Here is a 20,498-nt window from a genome sequence, read left to right as displayed (position 1 = left end):
TGAATAATACATTTACATTTGTCAGGGTGCCAGAAAACACGACTCCAAAGCAGTGTTAATGTTGTTCTATGTCTGCTGGATATGAAAGTAGGCAGTTATTTGCTACCACGTATTACAAGCCAGACATGTGGTTGTTTGATCAGATTTTATTATAGTTATTTTGGTCAATCTTGGCGACAAACAGATGAATGCTGTTTTAAGAAAATAACTGCAATTTGCATTTTGTCAGTCTTGCGTTTAAGTGTCTCTGAATCTGATGCACTGATGCTTTGTGTCACTGTTTGCAGGTATGAGAGTGTGATTGCCACTCTGTGTGAAAATCTGGACTCTCTGGATGAGCCGGAGGCGCGTGCCGCCATGATCTGGATTGTAGGAGAGTACGCTGAGCGCATCGACAATGCTGATGAGCTGCTGGAGAGCTTTTTGGAGGGTTTCCACGATGAAAGCACTCAGGTGTATTTAGGAGGGTGTGGGGAGGTTGTTATTTGAAAAAGTCAATATTTAATGGAAGCTGCAGTAATAATTTGCCATCAGTGCTGGGAGTAACAGATGCGTCCTTTCAAGCAGGAAATCATTAAAACCACTGGTTAGCTGTAGCAAAGGATGAGAAAGCATAAACCATTTTGAAAGTACCAGAGACCTTTTTTCTTTTTAGTGAGCTTGCTCAATGATTAAATAAGAAAAAATAAAGAAACGGTGGAACAAAATTTCTTGTGACTAACCGTGATTAATGAGAAGGCTTTACAATATTTCAGTGTGTCACTTCTTATATGTGGCTCAGGGGCGTATTTGTTGAAACGCCAGCCTTTACTCTGAAGATCTTTCTGCCACAGCTCACTGTCGGATTACACAGCTTTGCTTGGTGTTAGACTCTCCCTAAGTAATTGATTGATTCCCATATTATTGCCTTGGAAATATATTCCATTTTTATTATTGACTGATGAAGGAAAAAGGACACGTTAAGCGCACTTACTCATTGTGTATTCTGTGAACATTACGCAGACCTAACACAAGGGACTGTATTGTCTGAGCTAACCAGTCAGATATTAAACAATTTGTTTTTTGTGCTGTGCTGTGACAGAAATTTTGGGGCTGCAGTGCATGTGTAAAATTGTCTTAAACTATTTACTGCTAGAAAGGTGTGTCATTTATGTAAAACATGTTAAAACCTCACTGCGTGTCTTAAACTGTCGCACAGTGTTAAGGTACATCTTAATGATCATTTATTCACTTGCTTTTAAAAGCAGTGCGTGAGCATTTGTAACACATTTGGTGTTCTCACTGGCCTCTAGGTGCAGTTGCAGCTCCTGACTGCAATCGTCAAATTGTTCCTGAAAAAGCCAACGGAGACCCAAGAGCTGGTGCAGCAGGTGCTAAGCCTAGCCACACAGGTGAGGGGGGGCGGGGGAATAAGCAGTCTACGTCATACATGCTATTTTTCCTGTCAGCGCATCCTTTATTGTCTGCTTTTTGAACTTTGTTGCTTATTTCTTTTTTTCTTTTAGTTGTGTCATTTAAACGTTATTAAAAGGGGCTTCCTATTTCTGTTCCAAAATCCAGACCTTTTATAATCCTCTCACAGATTTACATTTATTCATTTATTTTTATTTTTCCAGTACTTGTGTATACTATTGGCAAACATGCAAAAAAGAAAATGGTAATTTCACCCCTAAGTCCAATTTTTATGCACACAAACATTTTTTTTTCTTGTAAAAGGCTAGCAGAAAGCAGCAATGTAGAGACAATGTGCCTCGCAACTTCAAAGAATGAATATATTGGCTATTCACTGAAGTAACTTTTAAGCTTACTTGATTTTCTTAGAACCCTGGGAACTTTGTGCTTTTCTATGCTGAGAAAGAAAGTACAGTGTCAGATTGCCTCATACATTATCCAAATCTTACCACTACCCTAAGGCAAACTCCGTTTTTGATATCTTTGTATAACTTCTGGGCCAAGACAGAGTCGAACATTAAGTATTTATTAAACATACAACATAAAGACATTCCTTATGACTCATCCCTTTTTCACAGGACTCTGATAACCCAGATCTAAGAGACCGAGGCTACATCTACTGGCGTCTGCTCTCCACAGACCCTGTGGCTGCCAAAGAGGTGGTTCTGGCTGAGAAGCCGCTGATCTCTGAGGAGACAGATCTGATTGAGCCTACACTGCTCGAGGAACTTATCTGCCACATTGGTACTCTGGCCTCTGTCTACCACAAGCCTCCCAGTGCCTTTGTTGAGGGCAGCCGCGGAGTTCAGCACAAGAGACTCCCTGGCAGTACTGAATCGTGAGTCATAGACTTTAATTACTTTGACACTGCAGGCAGAGGGCTTAGTTTACTTGAGTGGAACTGCCCTCTTAACTATGGTGTTTTGCTTTCAAGAAAATCTGCTGAGTATAACTTGCATATAGTGCCAAGCTGTGGAGCATTTCTTTGTTTGTTCCTTCTTTCGGATGTAATTCATTACATCCATCTACCATTATTCATATGAACTCGATTGAGTTTTATCAGGAGTTTAATGACAAATTAGGGGCTTCATAATAACCAAAGTTGTCATAATGCATATGGCTTAAACATCATTCCCCCCCCCCCTTGCTTTTACCAGTGGGGAGAGTGAGAGCCCTGACACAGCTTCTGCTGCTGCAGTTTCTGATGCCCCTCCAGCTGTCATCCCATCCCAGGGAGACCTGCTGGGAGATCTTCTCAATCTGGACCTGACACCTCCCACCACCGCTGGACCCCCACCACCAGCCTCTAGTGGCATGCAAATGGGTGCTATGGACCTTCTTGGAGGAGGACTTGACAGCCTGGTATGTCTTCTGAACATGATTATTTAGGTGAAATTGAAAGGCTGTTTATTTCACCCAGAGGTTTAACATTAAAGACGCCCAGTAACGATAACAGGGGGCCAAGCAGCCATGTAACATACATACAAGCCGCTTCTGGTAAACAATTGAAGTGAATGTTGGTGCACTAAATGGAGAAGTGTTGACTGATTCTTTCCACAAAGTTTTATGGCTGTGCCTCAACTGTAACCAGTGGGTTGCAGCTGAAGATCCATTTATGCGAAAAACAGGGAATCACTTTGATAAAGCCAAGTTTATCGATGCTCATGGCTACTTTTGACATACTGGATTTTAAGAAGTTTCAAAACATTTTTACAGGCCATTTTTTTCCAATTGGGACAGATCCAGGCACATTCTGATTTTTCAAAATCTCAGTGTTTGATATATTGCCACCAGACTTGATGTATGGACTCTCCATGTCATCTGAAAGTTGTCTGACCACTGATAGAACAACACATTAATAACAGGGGGGAAAAATTGACATGATGAGCTCAAGTTGCCATGGCGACTGCTTGGCCTCCCCCTCATCACTGCTTGCAGCTATTGTATCCTTGTATTGTGTCCTTTTCTACCTTTTGGTGCCTTTTTTTCTTTTTTCTTTTGACTCTTGTATTTATTCCCTTTGTTCAATGCTGCACCTGCAGATGGGGGATGAGTCTGAGCCGGTAACTACGTGGAAGGGGAGGGCTTAACCTTTATAAACCATATCAGGCCATTATAGAATATAAAAACAGTTTTATTATGTTGTTGTTTTGTTTTGTTTTGAGGCTGTACCTAAATCTCTTCATTCATCATTATCATCTTTATTGTCCTGATATATGTCGTAGACATGATGTCAAATCCTTAAGTCCATCTCTTATCTCTGGGCTCTGTGGTGTCTCATCTTTCAATCAGCCGCCCATTCCCCTGCGGATGGACACTCCTCAGTCACCTCAGCTCCCACATCAATCCCCATCGCCCCCAGATTACAGCCCCACTGAGGTTGGTCCAGGGGACCTTGCTGGACCACTAAAGGCCAGCACCAGTCTTGAACCCTTCTCTTGTCCCCTGTTGTGCCACCGTGTCCCCTCTGAATAGTCATCCCACAGTGATATTAGTCTGTTTGCACTTTGCACTGTCAGTCCCCCCCCCACCCCCCACCCACACTCCCTGTAGGTGAGATTTTAATGACTCACACCTGTGCTTTTGGTCAAATTTCTTTCTGTGCACAGTAGTTTAGCTTTGTCACAGTGTGAAGTCGCAATGACAGTACACCTATTTATTGAGCAGCAGTTTAACAAAAAGCTCTTGGATTTCAACAACCAGTAGGCAGAACTTGTGGATGGTAAAAAGTGAAGTACATAAAAGGAGTCTTACTGTTCTTTTATCTCCTTTTTGCTGTTACTTGATATAATGATATAAACCCCATAGCTGTCATCATTCACTGAAAGACATTTTAGACTTCCACCCCCCACCCCTCAATCCACCTCTTTAAACTTGTCAGAAAATAATTTAATACTGCACTAAATAACTTCAATTACTTCTGTGCTTTTTCATTCTGCTCAGCTTGGAGGAGACCTTGGTGGAAGTCCTGCTGTAAGTCATTTTTCAGAATTGTTGTTGGTCTTTAATTGCTTAGTACAAAGTGACATTGAATGTGAACATGTTGCTGTGTAACCCACAGATTGGGGCTGGTTTTGGTGCTCCCCCAGCTGCAATGCCAGCCTCTTTCAGTGCCCCTGTCAGCGGCGGTCTGGATGACCTGTTTGATCTCGGAGGGGGAGTTGGTATGCCTATGGGAGCCTACAGCGCCCCCAAAACTGTAAGTTTATATAAGCTGGGGAAAGATAAAAAAACAAAAAAAACAAGAAGAGATCCTTCAGAAAATAAATGATCTTGTCTCTGTTAAGGTTTGGCTTCCAGCTTTGAAGGCCAAGGGCTTGGAGATATCAGGCACTTTCGCCCGCCGTTCTGGGGTCATCCAAATGGAGATGACCCTCACCAATAAAGCTATGAGTGTCATGACTGATTTTGCTATACAGTTTAACAGAAACAGGTAAGACCAGCTAATAATCCGTACAGGGTTTTCACAAGATTGAAGCTTGATACTATAGACCTTGAGCAAACCCTGCAATGGATGCTCATGTTTGCCTTTTTCTCTTCTTTGTCTCGCTTAAGCTTTGGTCTCGCTCCAGCTGGTCCACTGCAGGTTCTAACTCCTCTCAGCCCAAACCAGAGTATTGAAGTGACTCTTCCCCTCAATACTGTGGGACCTGTCATGAAGATGGAGCCTCTTAACAACTTGCAGGTATAACCTTCACTTGTGTTCATTTCCCCTGAATTATTTATGACATTGCTACTTTTTGTTTTGCTTGAAATGACAGTGTTATTCTGTCCTTGCTTCTGTATTCGTTTTCCATGAATCCAAACTTGGCTGAACTTTTCAGCGTCACAGTGTGGCAGTAACATAAGCTATCAAACACATGACTGGTGTCGAGAACAAATCGGAATAAGTGGTTACATATTTCCACTGTTTTTGAATTTTCAACACTTTATCGTCCTGAAATTTGACTTTATATTATGACACCCATTGCATAGATTCAGTAAGTTTAAATGGATTTGGCATGGTTATTTAAGGTTTTTCATAATTAAACAGAAACATTACTCGGCTTAATCTGTCAAATTCTAAATTAAAGTTCACAAAATTTTAACTTATGAATCATTTAACCTGATATATCCAGTGGACTTCACATTGTCTTTTGAGGCACTGACCCGAAGATCTGACCATATGTTCTAACTGATTAGTCAAGCTATACTGCTGAATTCCCACACTGTAAACTGTAATGTGATTAAAGCGTAAAACAGACTTCAGAGCCATAATGATTTGTTGAAAATGTTAAAAAAAAACCAAAAAAAAAACCGGCAGAGCCTGTCTGTTTCTTGATTAGGGCGGCTCTTTTAACTGGCCAGCATGGTGGATGGGTGCTGTGTGCAGCTGGAGAGGGAAGATAAGAGCGCCTTAGGGGGCGATGGAGGTGGGATTGGTCATTAGCGGTCTCACAGCACATGGCTCTTTTGTTTCTCCTGGCCTCAGTAGCCTCGCTAACCTTTCTGCGGTGCTGCCTCACGGCCCCGCTTTGATGGTTACTGTTGTGGGTTTGACATCTCCTGAGATATGTGTTGTATTTTGTTGTGATGAAGGTGTCACATAATATTCTGAGTGCTCTTTTAACTATTTACGTGTCGAAGCAGTTTGTTTCTTACACTCGTACGCTGGCAACATCTGGACACAGCAGTTAACTGAGTCTCATCCAAATAATAATAATGCTGCAGTGGAGACTTTACCTGAAAAATGGCAAGCTACTCCTGCGTCTTTTTGTCCATAAAAGGGGACTTTACAGAGCTGGAAACTATTGTGCTGCCAGTAGATTTACTTGCTAGATCACAAATGTTCAGAATGGAGCTTTGTGGTTTTTTTTTTTTTTTTTTTTTGTGCTGTCCTGTGTTGCACTCAGGAATAAGATGCCCTGTAATGAATAATTCATGAGCCATTCTTCTGCCATGCTCTGTTTGAACTCGCTGTTCTTCTTTCAGCACCTCTTTGTTCAACAGCCCGATCAGTATCACTGGCTGACGCTTGTTACTTCGTGTGCTCGCTTTCAACCACAAGTCGCTAGAGTGTTTCTGTGTCCTGAAGTTTTTCCTTGCATAGACTATGAATTGTCTGTTTAAAGCCTGTGGCCAACACATTTTTTTTATAATTTTATATGTGGTTGTTGTTTTGGACAGTTTTCAGATTTTATTTTTAACACTGTCTTCTGTTGTGATCTTTCTCATTTTCATGTTTATTTATATCTAGTTGTAAATCATATTTCAAGGCTGTTTGTAGACTGTTAATTTGATTATATTTAGATCTTTGGTGATAAGGTGAGGGGCCAGTTATGAACACGACTTTTAGTAATGATGTTATAAAGTGGAGTCCAAAAGTTGTTGTTTTTTCCTGTATTTCTATGTCCACCTGCCAGTAGTGGGAGTTTTTGGTGCTTTAGGAAATGTTCAGGTGGATGTGATGTGCTCATTAAAAGTTGAATCAAGTACATAAACTAGCAAATATTCCTTGGTTGCTATAAAAATAGCTCCTCTTCAAGTTTCCAGGCTTGTAGCATTGTGATAGTGAGAAATGTGCCTTCAGAACTAAGTGAAAGTGTCAGAAGTCAATTTGTTATTCTGAGAGATGAGAGGATTTCTCTGTGTCAAGTCATGTCTGAAAGTTTCTGAGGGGGTCGTGCATTACACTACTCTAAAACAGTGTGCGGAAACTGGATCAGTTTCATCCAAAGCATGGTGAGACGCAGCGTAAGTGAGCACAAGATCAACAAATCAAGTTTTGTTTTTTGTTTTTGTTTTTTTTTTGTTGTTTTTTTCACTGAGAGGTAGAAAAGCAACTTCAGCACTGATGCTGAATTTCCTGAATAAAGAATAAAAGGCTTGAAAACTTGTGTCAAAACAAGGCTGTCTAGTACTCAGATGTTTTGCAGCTTTAAAACATTTGTCAGGAAGAAAAACAAAATCAAAACACTCGGTTAGCTTAGAAATAGCAGTGGAAGGAAAAAAATACTATTTGTTATTTACCATTTCCACATTTGTGGCTGTGACAGAGGAGTGTATGTAAAGAGAGAAACCCTGTGGGCTGCATCTGTGTAGTTAAGGATTTGTACTGCTGCAGCCATAACCCACCTTAGATGTTTTCCACAGTGATCTGAAGACCAAGCAACGGTCCCCGTCCTGGACCTTCCTCCTTTGTCATGTTATGTAAACTCCTTAACATTTGCGGGTACTTGAACACTGAGGAAGCAAAGCCTCAGTGTGCTATCAAAAACGACTCTTTGTATCATTGTCAGATCACGCTGGGATAAAATGGTTTATCCGCTTTCAGCAAATGTGTCCATTTCCAAGTGGCTCCAGGGCTGCTGTCATTAAAGTAAAAGGAGGCAAACCAATACGTGGTTATTCTGAAAATTGGAGATGGAGCTTTTCAGTAAAATTGTTAAGCTGGTATTAACATTTTGTAATGAAACATTAAGGATTAAATTTGAATCAAATTCTTAATAGGAGCAGTGGCCTCAGACTGTTGGGCTCCACCGTGTTAATACCTCCGTATTTGTGTTTTTGAATGCACAAGTTATCGTAACAACTTTAGCTGGTTATTTAGTAAACAGTGCACATAAGCAGTAATGGCCATCCTTGGAGGGCACTTGGAATGTAATTACTCACGTAATGCTTCATGCTTGTCCTCCCTTCCCCCTCTTTCGATGTAATCACTCTTGCAGGTGGCTGTTAAGAACAACATTGACGTATTCTACTTCAGCTGCCAGTACCCCATCAGCATGCTGTTTGTAGAGGACGGGAAGATGGGTGAGTGTTCCTTGGCAAAATCTCTTCACTTAAAAAGGCCGAAGCCCATCTGACGTCAGCGATAGACACGTACGTTAGTGTTTGAGTGAAGGTGACTGTTCGGCGCATGTGAAGCAGTCAGTGACGTAGATGTATGCAAGTGTCCAGCTGCTTGAACTCACTCACATCTCGGGGCTGCACAGCTACTACTCCTCGATTGCACACCAGTGATATATTCTGCCTTTTTTTTCTTTCACGTTTTGTTGCTTGATGTCATTTGATTTATTCTGTGAAAACGTGTTGGCATTTCTCCCTGTGGAGCTTTCTGATGGGGCTAGCAGCAGGACTGCAGCCAGAGGCTGAGATTTAATGCTCCAGAGCCTGAACAACAACAGGAAGTCTTGTGCTAAGCTGCTCACTCATTACTTGGACTTTTTGTTTTTTTCCCCTCTTTAATTCAGTATGTACATTTTCCTTTACGAAAAAATCGACTATGCTTTCAGATGTACATTTGATTGTGTGCTCTGACAATGCACTCATCACTAATTATATCTCTTCCTCCACAGAGCGGCAAGTTTTTCTTGCTACGTGGAAAGACATTCCTAATGACAGTGAGGCCCAGTTTCAGATCAAAGACTGTCATCTCAGCTCAGGTAAGAAGGATGGTTGGAGAATGGAGAGTGCACTTGCTTAAAAAAAAATCCTATCCAGACATATTCAGTAGCTTCTGTAGGCAGCACAGTCCACAGCTCAGAATCAGATCCTCGGTAATGAAGCAAATTGTATTTGATGGGAACTCATCAGCTGCAGTCCCTATTTATGTGTGATAATTTAGTTTTACACAAGTGTGAGAGCAGCTGAACTGGAGAAGAATTCCTAATGATGGCCTAATGGAGATTTTCCCCCCAAAGATTAAATTTCATCCTGATGAACATAGAGAGAGCATTTCATGTCCTGCTTGGGCACAAGAGTGAGACGATGGCTGAGGGGAAATTCTAAATGAGTGGCTCTGTTGCACTGACAGCCTGGAGTGAAATTTTAAGAAATGGAAATAAAAGAAATCCGTAATGATTTGGTGCGTTTTAATAATGGTTTTAGTCGCTGATCGTGGCAGAAGTCAGTGAGTAACTCCATATTAAGTAATCGCTAAACTAGATTAAACCTGCAATTTAAGAGTGTTTCATTATGCTTCCTCTACAGATGCAGCCTCTAACAAACTGCAGGGTAGCAACATCTTCACCATAGCCAAGCGCACAGTGGACGGTCAGGACATGCTGTATCAGTCCATGAAGCTCACCAATGGCATCTGGGTGCTGACTGAGATGAGGGTGCAGGCAGGAAACCCAGTCTACACAGTGAGTACTGCTGCCCTGCTGCCTGTGCTGTGGTGCTTACTCATGACCAGGAATATGGCTCCTTTCAATATTTTGATGTTGACAGTAAATTATCACAACTACAGCATATTCATGGGCATTTTTTTCTGCTAAAGATGGTCCTTGTAACCTGTTCTGGGATAACATAATAATAATAATAATAATAATAATAATAATAATAATAATACATTTTATTTATAGGCGCCTTTCAGACCCTCAAGGTCACCTTACAGTAGCACGTAAACAAAACAAAAAAAACATAAGAAAAATGTGTGTGTGTGTATATAGCAAACATGGTAGATAGAATCTAGACATAAACAGTCATAAAAGTCTAAAAGCAAATATAAAAACTGAGCAAGGTAAAAATGGCCTAAGACAGATCAGGTGTATGCAATTCTAAACAGATGGGTTTTGAGTAGTGATTTAAAAGTGGTGAGATGGTGTGTGTGGTCCGTAGAGCAAGTGGAAGTGCATTCCAAAGTCTCGGGGCAGAACAACTAAAGGCTCTGAGTCCCATGGTAGTCAGGCGAACAGGTGGAACAGACAGAAGGGAAGCTGAAGAAGAGCGGAGTGTACGAAGGGGTGAGTATGTATGGAGAAGATCGGATAGATATGGGGGAGCAAAGTTATGAAGCTCCTCAGAGACAAATTGACATGGAGGTGAACTGGGAGCCAATGGAGCTGTTTAAGAACAGGCGTTATATGTTCAGTGGATCTAGTTCTGGGAATAATACGAGCAGCTGTATTTTGAACCAACTGCAGTTTATGTAGGAAGACTGAGTGATATTATTTATATGTGCTGTGAAGGACAGAGTGCTATCGAGAATGACACCAAGACTCTTAACCTGAGGGGAGGGTGTGACAACAGAGTTATCAGTGGATAACGAAAGACTGGTTGGAACTGTAGTCAGTTTTGATCTGGTGCCTATTAAAATGAATTCTGTTTTATTGCCATTAAGTTTGAGAAAGTTGTGAGAAAACCAGACCTTGATTTCACTTAAACAGTCAGAAATGGATGTGGGTGGGAGAGTAGCTGTGGGTTTGGAGGATAGGTAGAGCTGGGTGTCATCTGCAAGCAGTGAAACTGGATGTTATGCTTCCTAAAAATATTACCTAGGGGTAGGAGATAGATGATAAAAAGTAAAGGACCCAGGACAGAGCCTTGGGGTACACCGGAATTAACTGGAGTAGATACTGATCTGTGAGGGAGTAATTGAACAAACTGTGAGCGGCCAGAGGGATAAGAAGTAAACCAGGCGAGTACTGTACCATTGATGCCAATAGATGCTGTAAGGTCAAGGAGAATGAGGATGGATAGAAGTCCAGAATCAGCTGCAAGCAAAAGATCATTGGTGATTTTTACTAGGGCTGTTTCTGTACTGTGACATGAACGGAAGCCGGACTGAAACTGTTCGTGCAAGTTATTTCCAATGAGATGATGATGAACCTGTGCAGCCACTATCTTTTCAAGAATTTTTGCTAGGAAAGGGAGATTTGAAATTGGCCTGAAATTATTTAGATTGGAGGGATCTGAACCATTCTTTTTCAGTATTGGAGTTATTATTGCAGTTTTAAGAGAAGAAGATGAATAGCTTCTTTATAGTGTTGTATATGACTGAGATACATGTCCTTGTGAATAGTAAGTCCTGTTTTCCTGGAGAGACGTTCTAGGTGGCGTCCAGTAGCTTTAAGTTGGCGAAGTTCAGATGAGTACAATGGCGCAGAGTGAGAGAAAGAAACAGTTCGAGTTGCACCAATTAAAAAATAAAAACATGTAAATTGTATGCTAAATGACCTATTTTACTTTTTTTAATTTATTTTTTTTATTCATACTTGTTGTCACATAATGTTTTTCAAATTTACTTTGGTTCATTTAAAAGAAGCATTTACAGATTTTAAAGAACTGCTTGTTTCATACACAGTAAGGCAGTATTATACAAGCTAATTTGACTAAAAAATAGTCCTATTACCCAGATATTCTAAGCTTTGTTGGAAATTTGATGGTGCTGTAAATGTCCCATTTTCTAAACAAGCTCTATTATTACATTTATTCACATTAATGTTATTGGGCAGCTGTAATTGATGCCCTCCATAATAACTGAAAATTCCCATTTTGTTATGTTTTGAAATATTCATAACTGATGAATCAGACAGACTTGTCTATCAGCCACATCCTGAATTCTCACAGTCATAAATGACGCCGTAAAGAGTGAATCCTCCGATTTGCACTTTTAGCAGAAATTAAAGCCCGGTGAGAAAATTTAATCTGTATGATGGAGTTAAATAATAGTGGGCACTGCATATTACAGATGGAGACAAATGACATTAATATCAGATCTGACCAAGCAGAGATGTGACGGGGATTAATGTGAAGTACTGAGCAGTCGATGTGCACTAGGGACAGGGATTGGATGGCGATGTGTGGTAGTGGGAGAAGTTTGCCTTCGGGCTTCCTGTCAGACAGCTTCTTTGCTTTTTTGCTTTTCTTTTTTTTTCATTTGTAGTTTGATTTAGGTTAGGCAACAAAACCGCTCGGGCGGGTTCAGGAAAAGATTGGTTTGGGGCAAAATACACCGTTTAAAACTACGTCTGACCGACACGAACCGGTCTGAGGGAAGGAAACTTCTCTGATGTGCGTGGAGGGCTGTGGAAAAACACTGGCTATGACTTACCCGTGGTGACTCATCTGTGTGCGCATACATGTGTTGTTGTGCAGTTGTAGGGTTAATTGTTTGTGTGCTGTGTTGTTGCATGTGTCTTGCTTTGTCAGCACGCTGCAGTCGCCACTCTTGATGGATTGTTTTTTGGCTTAGAAATTCTGTATAACTCGCCTAGAACGATGACCTTGGTGTGACTCTCCTCCCTGCTCATCACTCAGTCTGCTTTCAGGTCATGTTTTATGTATAAGGTGGCATTAACTGTCTTTTTGTTTTCTTCTGTCTAGACTAGGCAATTTGTTAGTTGCGTTAAAGTCTCAGAATTTTGAGGTGGTTTTACACCCACCACGGTTAAGCCTCTTTGGTCAGATCACATCCTGATGTGATGCAGGACAAAATGTGACTGAAACGGGGAAAGCAGAAGGGGTTTGTTTTCTACCTTGTACCCTCTGATCTCCACATGGTTTCTCGGTGTGACTGTAAGTGCTTTTAACAAACGTATATTCAGCAACGATAGGACCAGACTTTAAAGTAAACCACACGCACAGTATGTATCCTGACGTTCGTCCCTCGGAGCGACTGCCTGCTGCACGGGCCCCGCGCTCTCTTGGCACAGAACATTAAAGCCAAGCTGCCAAAGCCTTTTGTCGGCAGCTATTTTTAGACCTGAAGAAGCAAAGCCGTAACACTGTTTTCTGGGTTCTATTGCACGTCTGAAGATGAGACATGAAACTGTTCTAATTCACTGACATTAGTAGACACGTATGGTGACATGCTTGAGTTTTGCTGCTGCTTACACATGCAGTTTTTAAGGGTTGAACATAGCTGCCCTATTTTCCTCCTATCTTAAAAGTTGATTAGCTTCAGCTCTTCTATGACGCTGTGTCCCAATTCCACATCCCATGCTGCTTCCTGCTCGGTTTTATTCTACGCTTCACTAACAATGGAAAAGTGAGTAAATACTGGAAGCCGTGTGTGTGGAACAGTGTTTTTTACATAGTTGAACAGTGCTAAGAAGTGCTGAAGTGTCCTACACAAGCCTAGGAATGATTATGAGCACTAAAGCAAATCTACCTGCAAATTGGCAGCATTGTAAATGTAGCATTTGAGCTGAGGGTAGCACATTAAGGTGTTAATTCTTTATATGAGCAACATCACAGTCTATTGTGTGTTGTCAAATTGTTTTCAGAGTGTATTTTGCCATCTTGCCATTATGGCAGCTGTGGATTTAGGAAATTGTCTGTCGCTCCCAGATTTCATTAGCCTGGGAATCAGACAAATCTGAGAGCTCATGCTTCATTTTCGCTGGCACAGTGTGTCTCGCCCCCTCACCCGTTCACTCAGATTTCCACTCACTGTTACCAGTAATGGTGGCCTAATTATAGCCATTTTTGATAATGCGAGGTGGCTTTTATTTGATGACCAGCATCTTTGCATGCTGCATTTTGTTTGTTTTTCCATCGCCAAGTCCCGTGTCATACGTTTGGCTGCTCTCAGTGTTGTACATTGGTCCGCTTCCTGCATTTAGGTCCGTGTTTGTTGGCAGTGCAAGTTCAAAACTGAACTGAGATCCCAAACAGGTTTGTACCTGCGTTTCTCATCCAACACCAAGCTGACGTTCTCATTTGACTCTCTCAGTTAGGCTCGTGTACACTTTACCGTATTTACAGTGGCGAATAGGGATGCTGTTCATCTTTTTGACATCACGCATGGTCTTCTCATCTGCCATGTCCTGTCCCCATGGCAACAATGTGACCAGTGTTGTGGGCTGACTTATTTATTTATTTTTTCTTCTACCCACCACTTTAGCTGGTAAATCTGAGGGGTTTTGGTAAATAGAGAAGTCTGCTGAAAACGAAACACGTGAGCAGTTTCTCAACATAAACGTGGATGAAGAGTTTTCTTAAAAATCTCTAATCAGAATTGCAGAATCTCTAATAGAAGGGTTTGTGTATGTCACTTTGATACCATTATGGGTAGCATTATAAATCAATGCAACAGACTGCTGAATTATTTTGGAGATTTTACATGAATATTGCATCTAAAATCAAATTATTTAGATAGAATTTTATTTCAAACATGCAAAAATAACTGAAATAACAAGAGGAAAAAAACTTAAAAATCATCAAGTTTTCATGTGTATATTTATGTCTACAGAATGTGTGTGCTCGAAAAGGAGTAGGATGAAGTTTTCCTCTTCCTACCCCCTTATTTCAAATTTCATTGCTTACTAATCCATATCCAGAATTCAGTTTTATTTGATCCATACATGTTTAACTATGTACAAGTTTAACACATCGAACATACACAAATAAAACCGTTTTCAGTACATAAACCAAAACAGTAACAAACTACATTTTTACATAAACTAATCACCCTGTGTTTTTGTTAAGTAGACGTACATTTCAAAGATGAGCTACAGTTTCATTATTTTATTTTTCCAATGCAAAGAACTGCTGGGCACATCTGCACATGCGTTCAGTTCATCTACATCAGAGCGTCAGTGGGGCACGGGCTGCTGGCCTGCTTTTGCTTTGAATGTTTTTGTTTTACTTGTTTCAGACTGTGAATTTGTCAATAAATACTCAGCTCACCGACTCCACTGTTAGAAAAACGGCCTCAGACATTCCCATCTCTCCTGAACCCTCAGTGCAGTCTGGTTTGGGTTTTTATTTTTCATCTCTGGCCTTTTCCCCACACAAACCTGCTATCAGCACACTGATGTAGATTAAATGGGTACATCTTGGAAAACAAAAATCCTCAGACAGTGTTTGTCTTTCTGTGCATTTTTTCCCCCTATTTTCTTTGAGCTCATGAATGGCTTCCACCATGCTGTAACCTTACCTGCTGATTCTGGCCTGTGTGCTATGTTGTATCTGATCATTGTTGTTGATATCTAAAGAGAACCTTTTTTTTTCTCCTCCGTTTTATTCACACTTATGCAAATATCCAATCTGCTGCTGTTCTGTCTGGGTCTGCCTTCTGGTCTCACTCACAGTCCTCCTCTTACAGCTTTTTGATAAAAATCCATCTATGGAGGATGGATGACATTTGCAGACGTAAGAATTTCCACACATCAATTTGAAATAATCTTCTGCTGAGCTTTTTGAACCTTTGACCAAAACCCCGGCACAACAACTTGGAGTTTAAAGCCCAGTTGTTTTGTTTTTCAGCTCTTTCATATCAAAGTATTTAGACGTGAGCATTTCATACGAATTTCAAACTTAATTGCAACACAACAACAGTTTTACTTTAATGTCGTTGCCTTTGATTGAAGCGGATATGGCACAGTTTGATTAGTGTTCCATGTAAAAATCGGTTTCTTACACTCGCTGGCCAATTCATTAGGTACATCGGTTCAATTATCCATTAATGCGAATATCAATTAGCCAATCACATGACAGCGACTTGACGCGTTTAGAAATATAGATGTGGTGAAGACGACCTTCTGAGGTTCAAACTTAGCATCAGAATGAAGAAGAAAGATGATCTGAATGTGGTATGGTTGTTGGTGCCAGACAGGCTGGTTTGAATATTTCAGAAACTGCTGGTCTGCTGGGATTTTCCCACAGAAGCATCTCTGAGATTTGGCTGAAAAATATTCAGTTAGCAACAGTTCTCTGGGCAGAAATACCTTGTTGATGTCGAAGGAGAATTGCCAGACTGTTCGGAGCTGATTAGAGGGCAACAGTAACTCGAATATCCACTCGCTACAACCAAGGTATGCAGAAGAGCATCTCTGAACCTACTATGGATTATAGCAGCAGAAGAGCGCATCAGGTGCCACTCCTGTTCGCTAAGAACAGGAAACTGAGCAGGTTTGCACAGGCTCCTGAAAAATTCCACAATAACTGATGGGGGAAAAATGTTGCCTAGTTTGAGTCTCAATTTCTGCTGCAACATTCAGATGGTAGGAGTCAGAATTTGGTAGAAACAACATGAAAGTGTGGATCCACAGTTCAGGCTGCTGTCGGTGCATTGATGTGGAGGATAGTTTCCCGGCACACGTCGGGTACCAACTGAGCGTTATTTTCAAACGGCCTCCAGAGTCATCAGATCTCAGTGCAGTAGAGCAGCTTTGGGATGTCGTGGGATCGGAGATTTGTGTCACGGATTTGCAGCAACTGTGTGACGCTGCCATGTAAATATGGATCAGAAACTCTGACAAATGTTTCCAACCTTTTGTTGAATTCTGTTCTTTTAACAACTGTTGCTAACAATGTATCTAACATTTAAACAGTCTCGGTTATTTTAAATAGTTCAACAGTCCACATGCTTTATGAAGACAGGGTTTTTATCATACTGTATCAGTCTGTCTTTGCTTTGCCTTATTGCAGTGCTGCTGTGCTTCATCACGGTGTAGTGGCTCCAAGTCTCCTTTATGCAGGTTTTACAGCAGATCTGCATCATTTTCAGACTCATTAATTACTCCAAAAAAAGCACATCCTGCTGGTATTTATGCAGTGTTATGTAAAGCCCAAGATTGTCTTGAAGAGCGATCTCCCCCTCTCACTCAGTCCATCAATAATAGACACAAAGATGTATTTTTCTTCCATTTCCTCATCCGATAAAACAAACATTTTTGCAGCAGGCTCTTGGCTGCAGACTCGAACACTGCAGTTTCTCGCAGTTGCTCTCTAACCAGTGGCTTGTTCACAGTGGCTGGAGCTTCTGCGTTTCTTCACATCTTCCTGATAGGAGCGTCTAAATGTTGCCAGCAGCAGCATGCATTAATAAAGAGCCTTGAGTGTACCAGTGCAGCACTGAAGGAGCTGTGCACTGTTACTGCTTCAGCTGACTGCAGCAAGCATTCCACACTCCATCACCTGCCTTTGATATTAATATTCAGAGTCATAGAAGGGGCCTGGTGTGAAATTCCCATCAGTCACTCATCAAATTCATTACTGATCGTTTTAATTATAATAATGGTGCCAAGTGTCAAAGTGTTTGCTGTGTAGTGTTGGTGCACCGAAGAAAAAACAACGGTGAAATGATAAAATGTTAGAAGCTCGGGTCATCCTGTCCTTTTAGAATAAAGCACACAGATCCATTGCTCGTATTCAGGTACAGATTTAAAAGCAAAATTTTAAAATGCAGGACTAATCTGGACACGACACTCCAGGATTTAATTACTTATCTTCGAGTGCCGTTTTGTATTTGTCGCTGGAAACTAGAGTCACCTGGGGTCGGCGCTTATCGTAGGCGTGCTCGCCATGTGACCTTCAGACTATTCCAGCTCCACTCTAGCGGAACAAATGTGATTCTAAGAAATGACAGTGATTAAAGCCAAAAGGCTCGCACTCTGAGGATTTGTGAGCGCCGTCAGGGCAAGAAGAATGCAGGTTATTCTCTTCACTATGCCTTTTCGCAGAGACGTGGGGGTTATTAAGGGTTCCACTCGTCTTAGGAGAAAGCGCGGCTGGTTTTCACTGCGCACCAATTAATTAGCAAAACACTTTCGATTATTCGGAATCACTGTCTTTTGCAATTATTACACTTTTTTCTTTGTGTGCGTGTGTGTCCGTCCTGCAGCTGCCTTATGCTGCCTGTAAATAGTGTATTTCTGGATCTGAGGAAGTGACATCTGCAGAGTGATTGCAGTAAGATGGGGTGGAGGATGGGGGGGCACTTTGTGAAGCGCCATCTAATCCTAAACCTTCTCCCAGCTGAGACTGACATCAAAGAGCGAAGAAGCCTTCTCTGTTTTCTCCTGAGCGTATATGTATCTATGTTTCTGTGTGTACTTCTGTCTGTGCTTTATAAGGCTGAATGTGGGTGGGGGTAGGAGTGGGTGTCATCTGAGGCCTTTTTCCTTATAAGGTGGAAAATTAGGAATTTAATCTTCTATAAGTATAAAAGATGAGGTCATTTATTCACCATAAATCCAGGAATCTGGAGAAATGTTATGTGAAGTTGCCCGATGAAGATATCAGCTGAACAGCAAAGATTTAAGATCAAACAATAAGTTATCGCCTTTTCTGAGGTGCTTTATATAACCCGCAGCAGGCCTTTAAAAACCTGCTTTTTGTTCATGCGTCAGTCAAAGCACTGCCTGCCAACAGACTGCTTTATAAATCAAATCATGCTCACCCTAACTTGTCTCCCTCAGGTCTCTCTGAAGTGCAGAGCTGCAGAGGTTTCCCAGTGGGTGTTCCAGAGCTACGAGGCGGTGCTGAAGAACTGAACAAACAAGCCCGTGCATCCACCCAGCCGCAGCCCTTGCAGACTACCATCTCTCTCTCATTCTCTCTCGCCTGACCCACGAACCACATCACAGCCTCACGCAGTGCCGGGAGCCGCTTCCCGCTGCGTTCGGTCGGGACACTGCGGTCCTCATGTTACCCAACCATTTCATCAGGATGGTTAATGGGTCTATCGGCCCTTCCTTTCTTGCTTGCTTTCTTCCTTTTTTCCCCTCCAATGCTGCAGAGAGATGTGGTTCACTCTTGGCTGCCCTTATCCTGTCCCCATCTTTGTTCACACCACATGCTTCGGTTTCAGGAAATCATCCCCTGTTCTCCCCTGTCCGAGCCATCCTTAAACAATCTTTATTTGTTTCTTGGGGTGGGGGGCAGACGGCCGTGAATGTTTCTCTGCATGAGGCTTCTTTATCATTTTCAAGCCCTGCTTTTTTCTCTCGCTCTCTCTCTCGCTCATATATATATATTGGAGTCTATTTTTAGCACCTGTGATCAGCAGGTGAATCATCACTTTCACCATATTTATTTAGGGGTTAATTTCAATTAAGATGTCAGACAGGAGAGGCTTTGACTGTATTTTAGCTTCTCTCTGGATCTTAATAGAACCACATAATTACATCTAAAAAAAAAAAACCATTACACTATTGTTTTTGTCTTTTATAGTTTTCTTTTAGTGTCTGGTTATCAGGGGCTCGTCGTCTGTCCCCGAAAGCAGAATGTGTGTTTCCGTGTGCATGGAAACTGTGTGTTACTGCGTGTTTAATTTTTCATCAACATCGCAACATTTTATAGACTAGCAGCAGTTGTCCTCGGACTACTCTCTTACTCGGTCATTCCATGGTTAAATTTTTGTTCGTAGTCTTGTTTAGCGCACATGCTGCAAACTGGGAGAGAGGCTCAGGTGGCGAGAGTTTCATAAGTGTCGGCGCTCTCTGCGTCAGCAGCGCCGGCCACCCCGGGCTCTCTGCCACTTTGCTCTCCGTGTATCCACGCTGCAGCTCTCTCGAGGTCCACGCCTTACCTGACATGAAGGCTCAGGTGGAAAATAAAGCAAAACAGCTGATGCCATAGTTTGTAACACTTCTGAGTCACAAGCGCACATGTAGGTAGCAGGCAGCGTTCGCTAAAACAAAGCTGGATCAACATGCGGCGTCTCTGTTTGAGCTGCAGGCTCCGCTGATTAATTGGATTCCTTTTAGCGAGCTGTTACAGACTGTACCGGCTCTACAGGATCAGCACGGAGGCTGTGTATTCTGAGTGTGTGTCTTTGTGTGTGATGCAGCTGATACTTATGACATGCTGTACAAAAAAATCAGATGTTTAATCAGATGTTTGTTTTTTCATTGTGTGTACATCATTTGAAGAACCATTAAAAGTCTTGATTAATTCACGTGTGTGTGGTTTTTTTTTTTTTTTTTTAAGTAGTTGTATATTGTCACAGATTCCGTTTTAAAAATGCCGATTTTTTCCCCCCTTTCCTGTTGATGCTGAAGTCCCAGTGTTAAAGGATGTGAAACATTATCTCAGTTTTATTTGCCGCCCCTCCCCCGGGGACCTGGAAATCGATGTGCACCGTTTTCACACACACGCCATAATCGTTGATGATCTTTGCGGCATTCAGCGCTTTTCTCTCTGGGCGCCACAGCTCTGCTCTGGTGTTGTTGACCGAACAGTGTCCGCAGCTTTGCACACAGAAGTCAACAGGCTCAGTTGTGCTCAGCCTGATTCCAGTAGTGAAATCTGAGGTTTATCCGTCAGAGTGCACCCTCCTTTTCCTGAAAGTCCAACCTGCTTTGGAAAGCTTAACCAAGATTTCCTCTGCATGATCCAATTGTGGTCACAAGCACTTCTCAGCTCGGATCTCTGATTGCGTGAATCATAAGGTCAACAGAAATCACTAACCAGAGCAAAGTGAAGCTGTGAACAGTGTCAGACTTTCTTCTGCTGCTGTAATGAATGATCCATAATATTGATCCTGTTACTTTACTGTCTTTTAGTAAACGTCTCCTCTCTATGAGAGCACAGTCATTAACTACCAAATCACA

General features: G+C 41.7%; 1 protein-coding gene across 5 annotated transcripts in view; it reads left to right on the top strand.

The window, feature by feature from the left end:
* Nucleotides 1-19,843, top strand: part of ap1b1 (adaptor related protein complex 1 subunit beta 1) — a 28,427-nt gene extending 8,584 nt beyond the window's left edge. For 2 of the 5 annotated variants that reach the window (XM_005722156.2, XM_005722154.2), the window contains exons 11-24: nucleotides 288-453; nucleotides 1,293-1,391; nucleotides 2,031-2,290; nucleotides 2,610-2,814; nucleotides 3,495-3,515; nucleotides 3,745-3,831; nucleotides 4,396-4,425; nucleotides 4,514-4,651; nucleotides 4,740-4,885; nucleotides 5,008-5,137; nucleotides 8,160-8,244; nucleotides 8,790-8,876; nucleotides 9,424-9,578; nucleotides 18,363-19,843. In XM_005722156.2, coding sequence (XP_005722213.1) covers nucleotides 288-453; nucleotides 1,293-1,391; nucleotides 2,031-2,290; nucleotides 2,610-2,814; nucleotides 3,495-3,515; nucleotides 3,745-3,831; nucleotides 4,396-4,425; nucleotides 4,514-4,651; nucleotides 4,740-4,885; nucleotides 5,008-5,137; nucleotides 8,160-8,244; nucleotides 8,790-8,876; nucleotides 9,424-9,578; nucleotides 18,363-18,437 — 1,684 coding nt within the window. In that variant the 3' untranslated portion in view covers nucleotides 18,438-19,843. The remainder of the gene's footprint in view (nucleotides 1-287; nucleotides 454-1,292; nucleotides 1,392-2,030; nucleotides 2,291-2,609; nucleotides 2,815-3,494; nucleotides 3,516-3,744; nucleotides 3,832-4,395; nucleotides 4,426-4,513; nucleotides 4,652-4,739; nucleotides 4,886-5,007; nucleotides 5,138-8,159; nucleotides 8,245-8,789; nucleotides 8,877-9,423; nucleotides 9,579-18,362) is intronic. The other 3 variants (XM_005722155.2, XM_005722157.2, XM_005722158.2) reach the window with 3 other exon arrangements.
* The last annotated feature ends 655 nt before the right edge of the window (nucleotides 19,844-20,498 follow it).

Source organism: Pundamilia nyererei, unplaced genomic scaffold (assembly GCF_000239375.1).
Source record: "Pundamilia nyererei isolate P.nyererei 1_Seehausen unplaced genomic scaffold, PunNye1.0 scaffold00006, whole genome shotgun sequence".
NCBI lineage: Eukaryota > Metazoa > Chordata > Actinopteri > Cichliformes > Cichlidae > Pundamilia > Pundamilia nyererei.
This window is presented reverse-complemented; position numbering and strand designations above follow the sequence as displayed.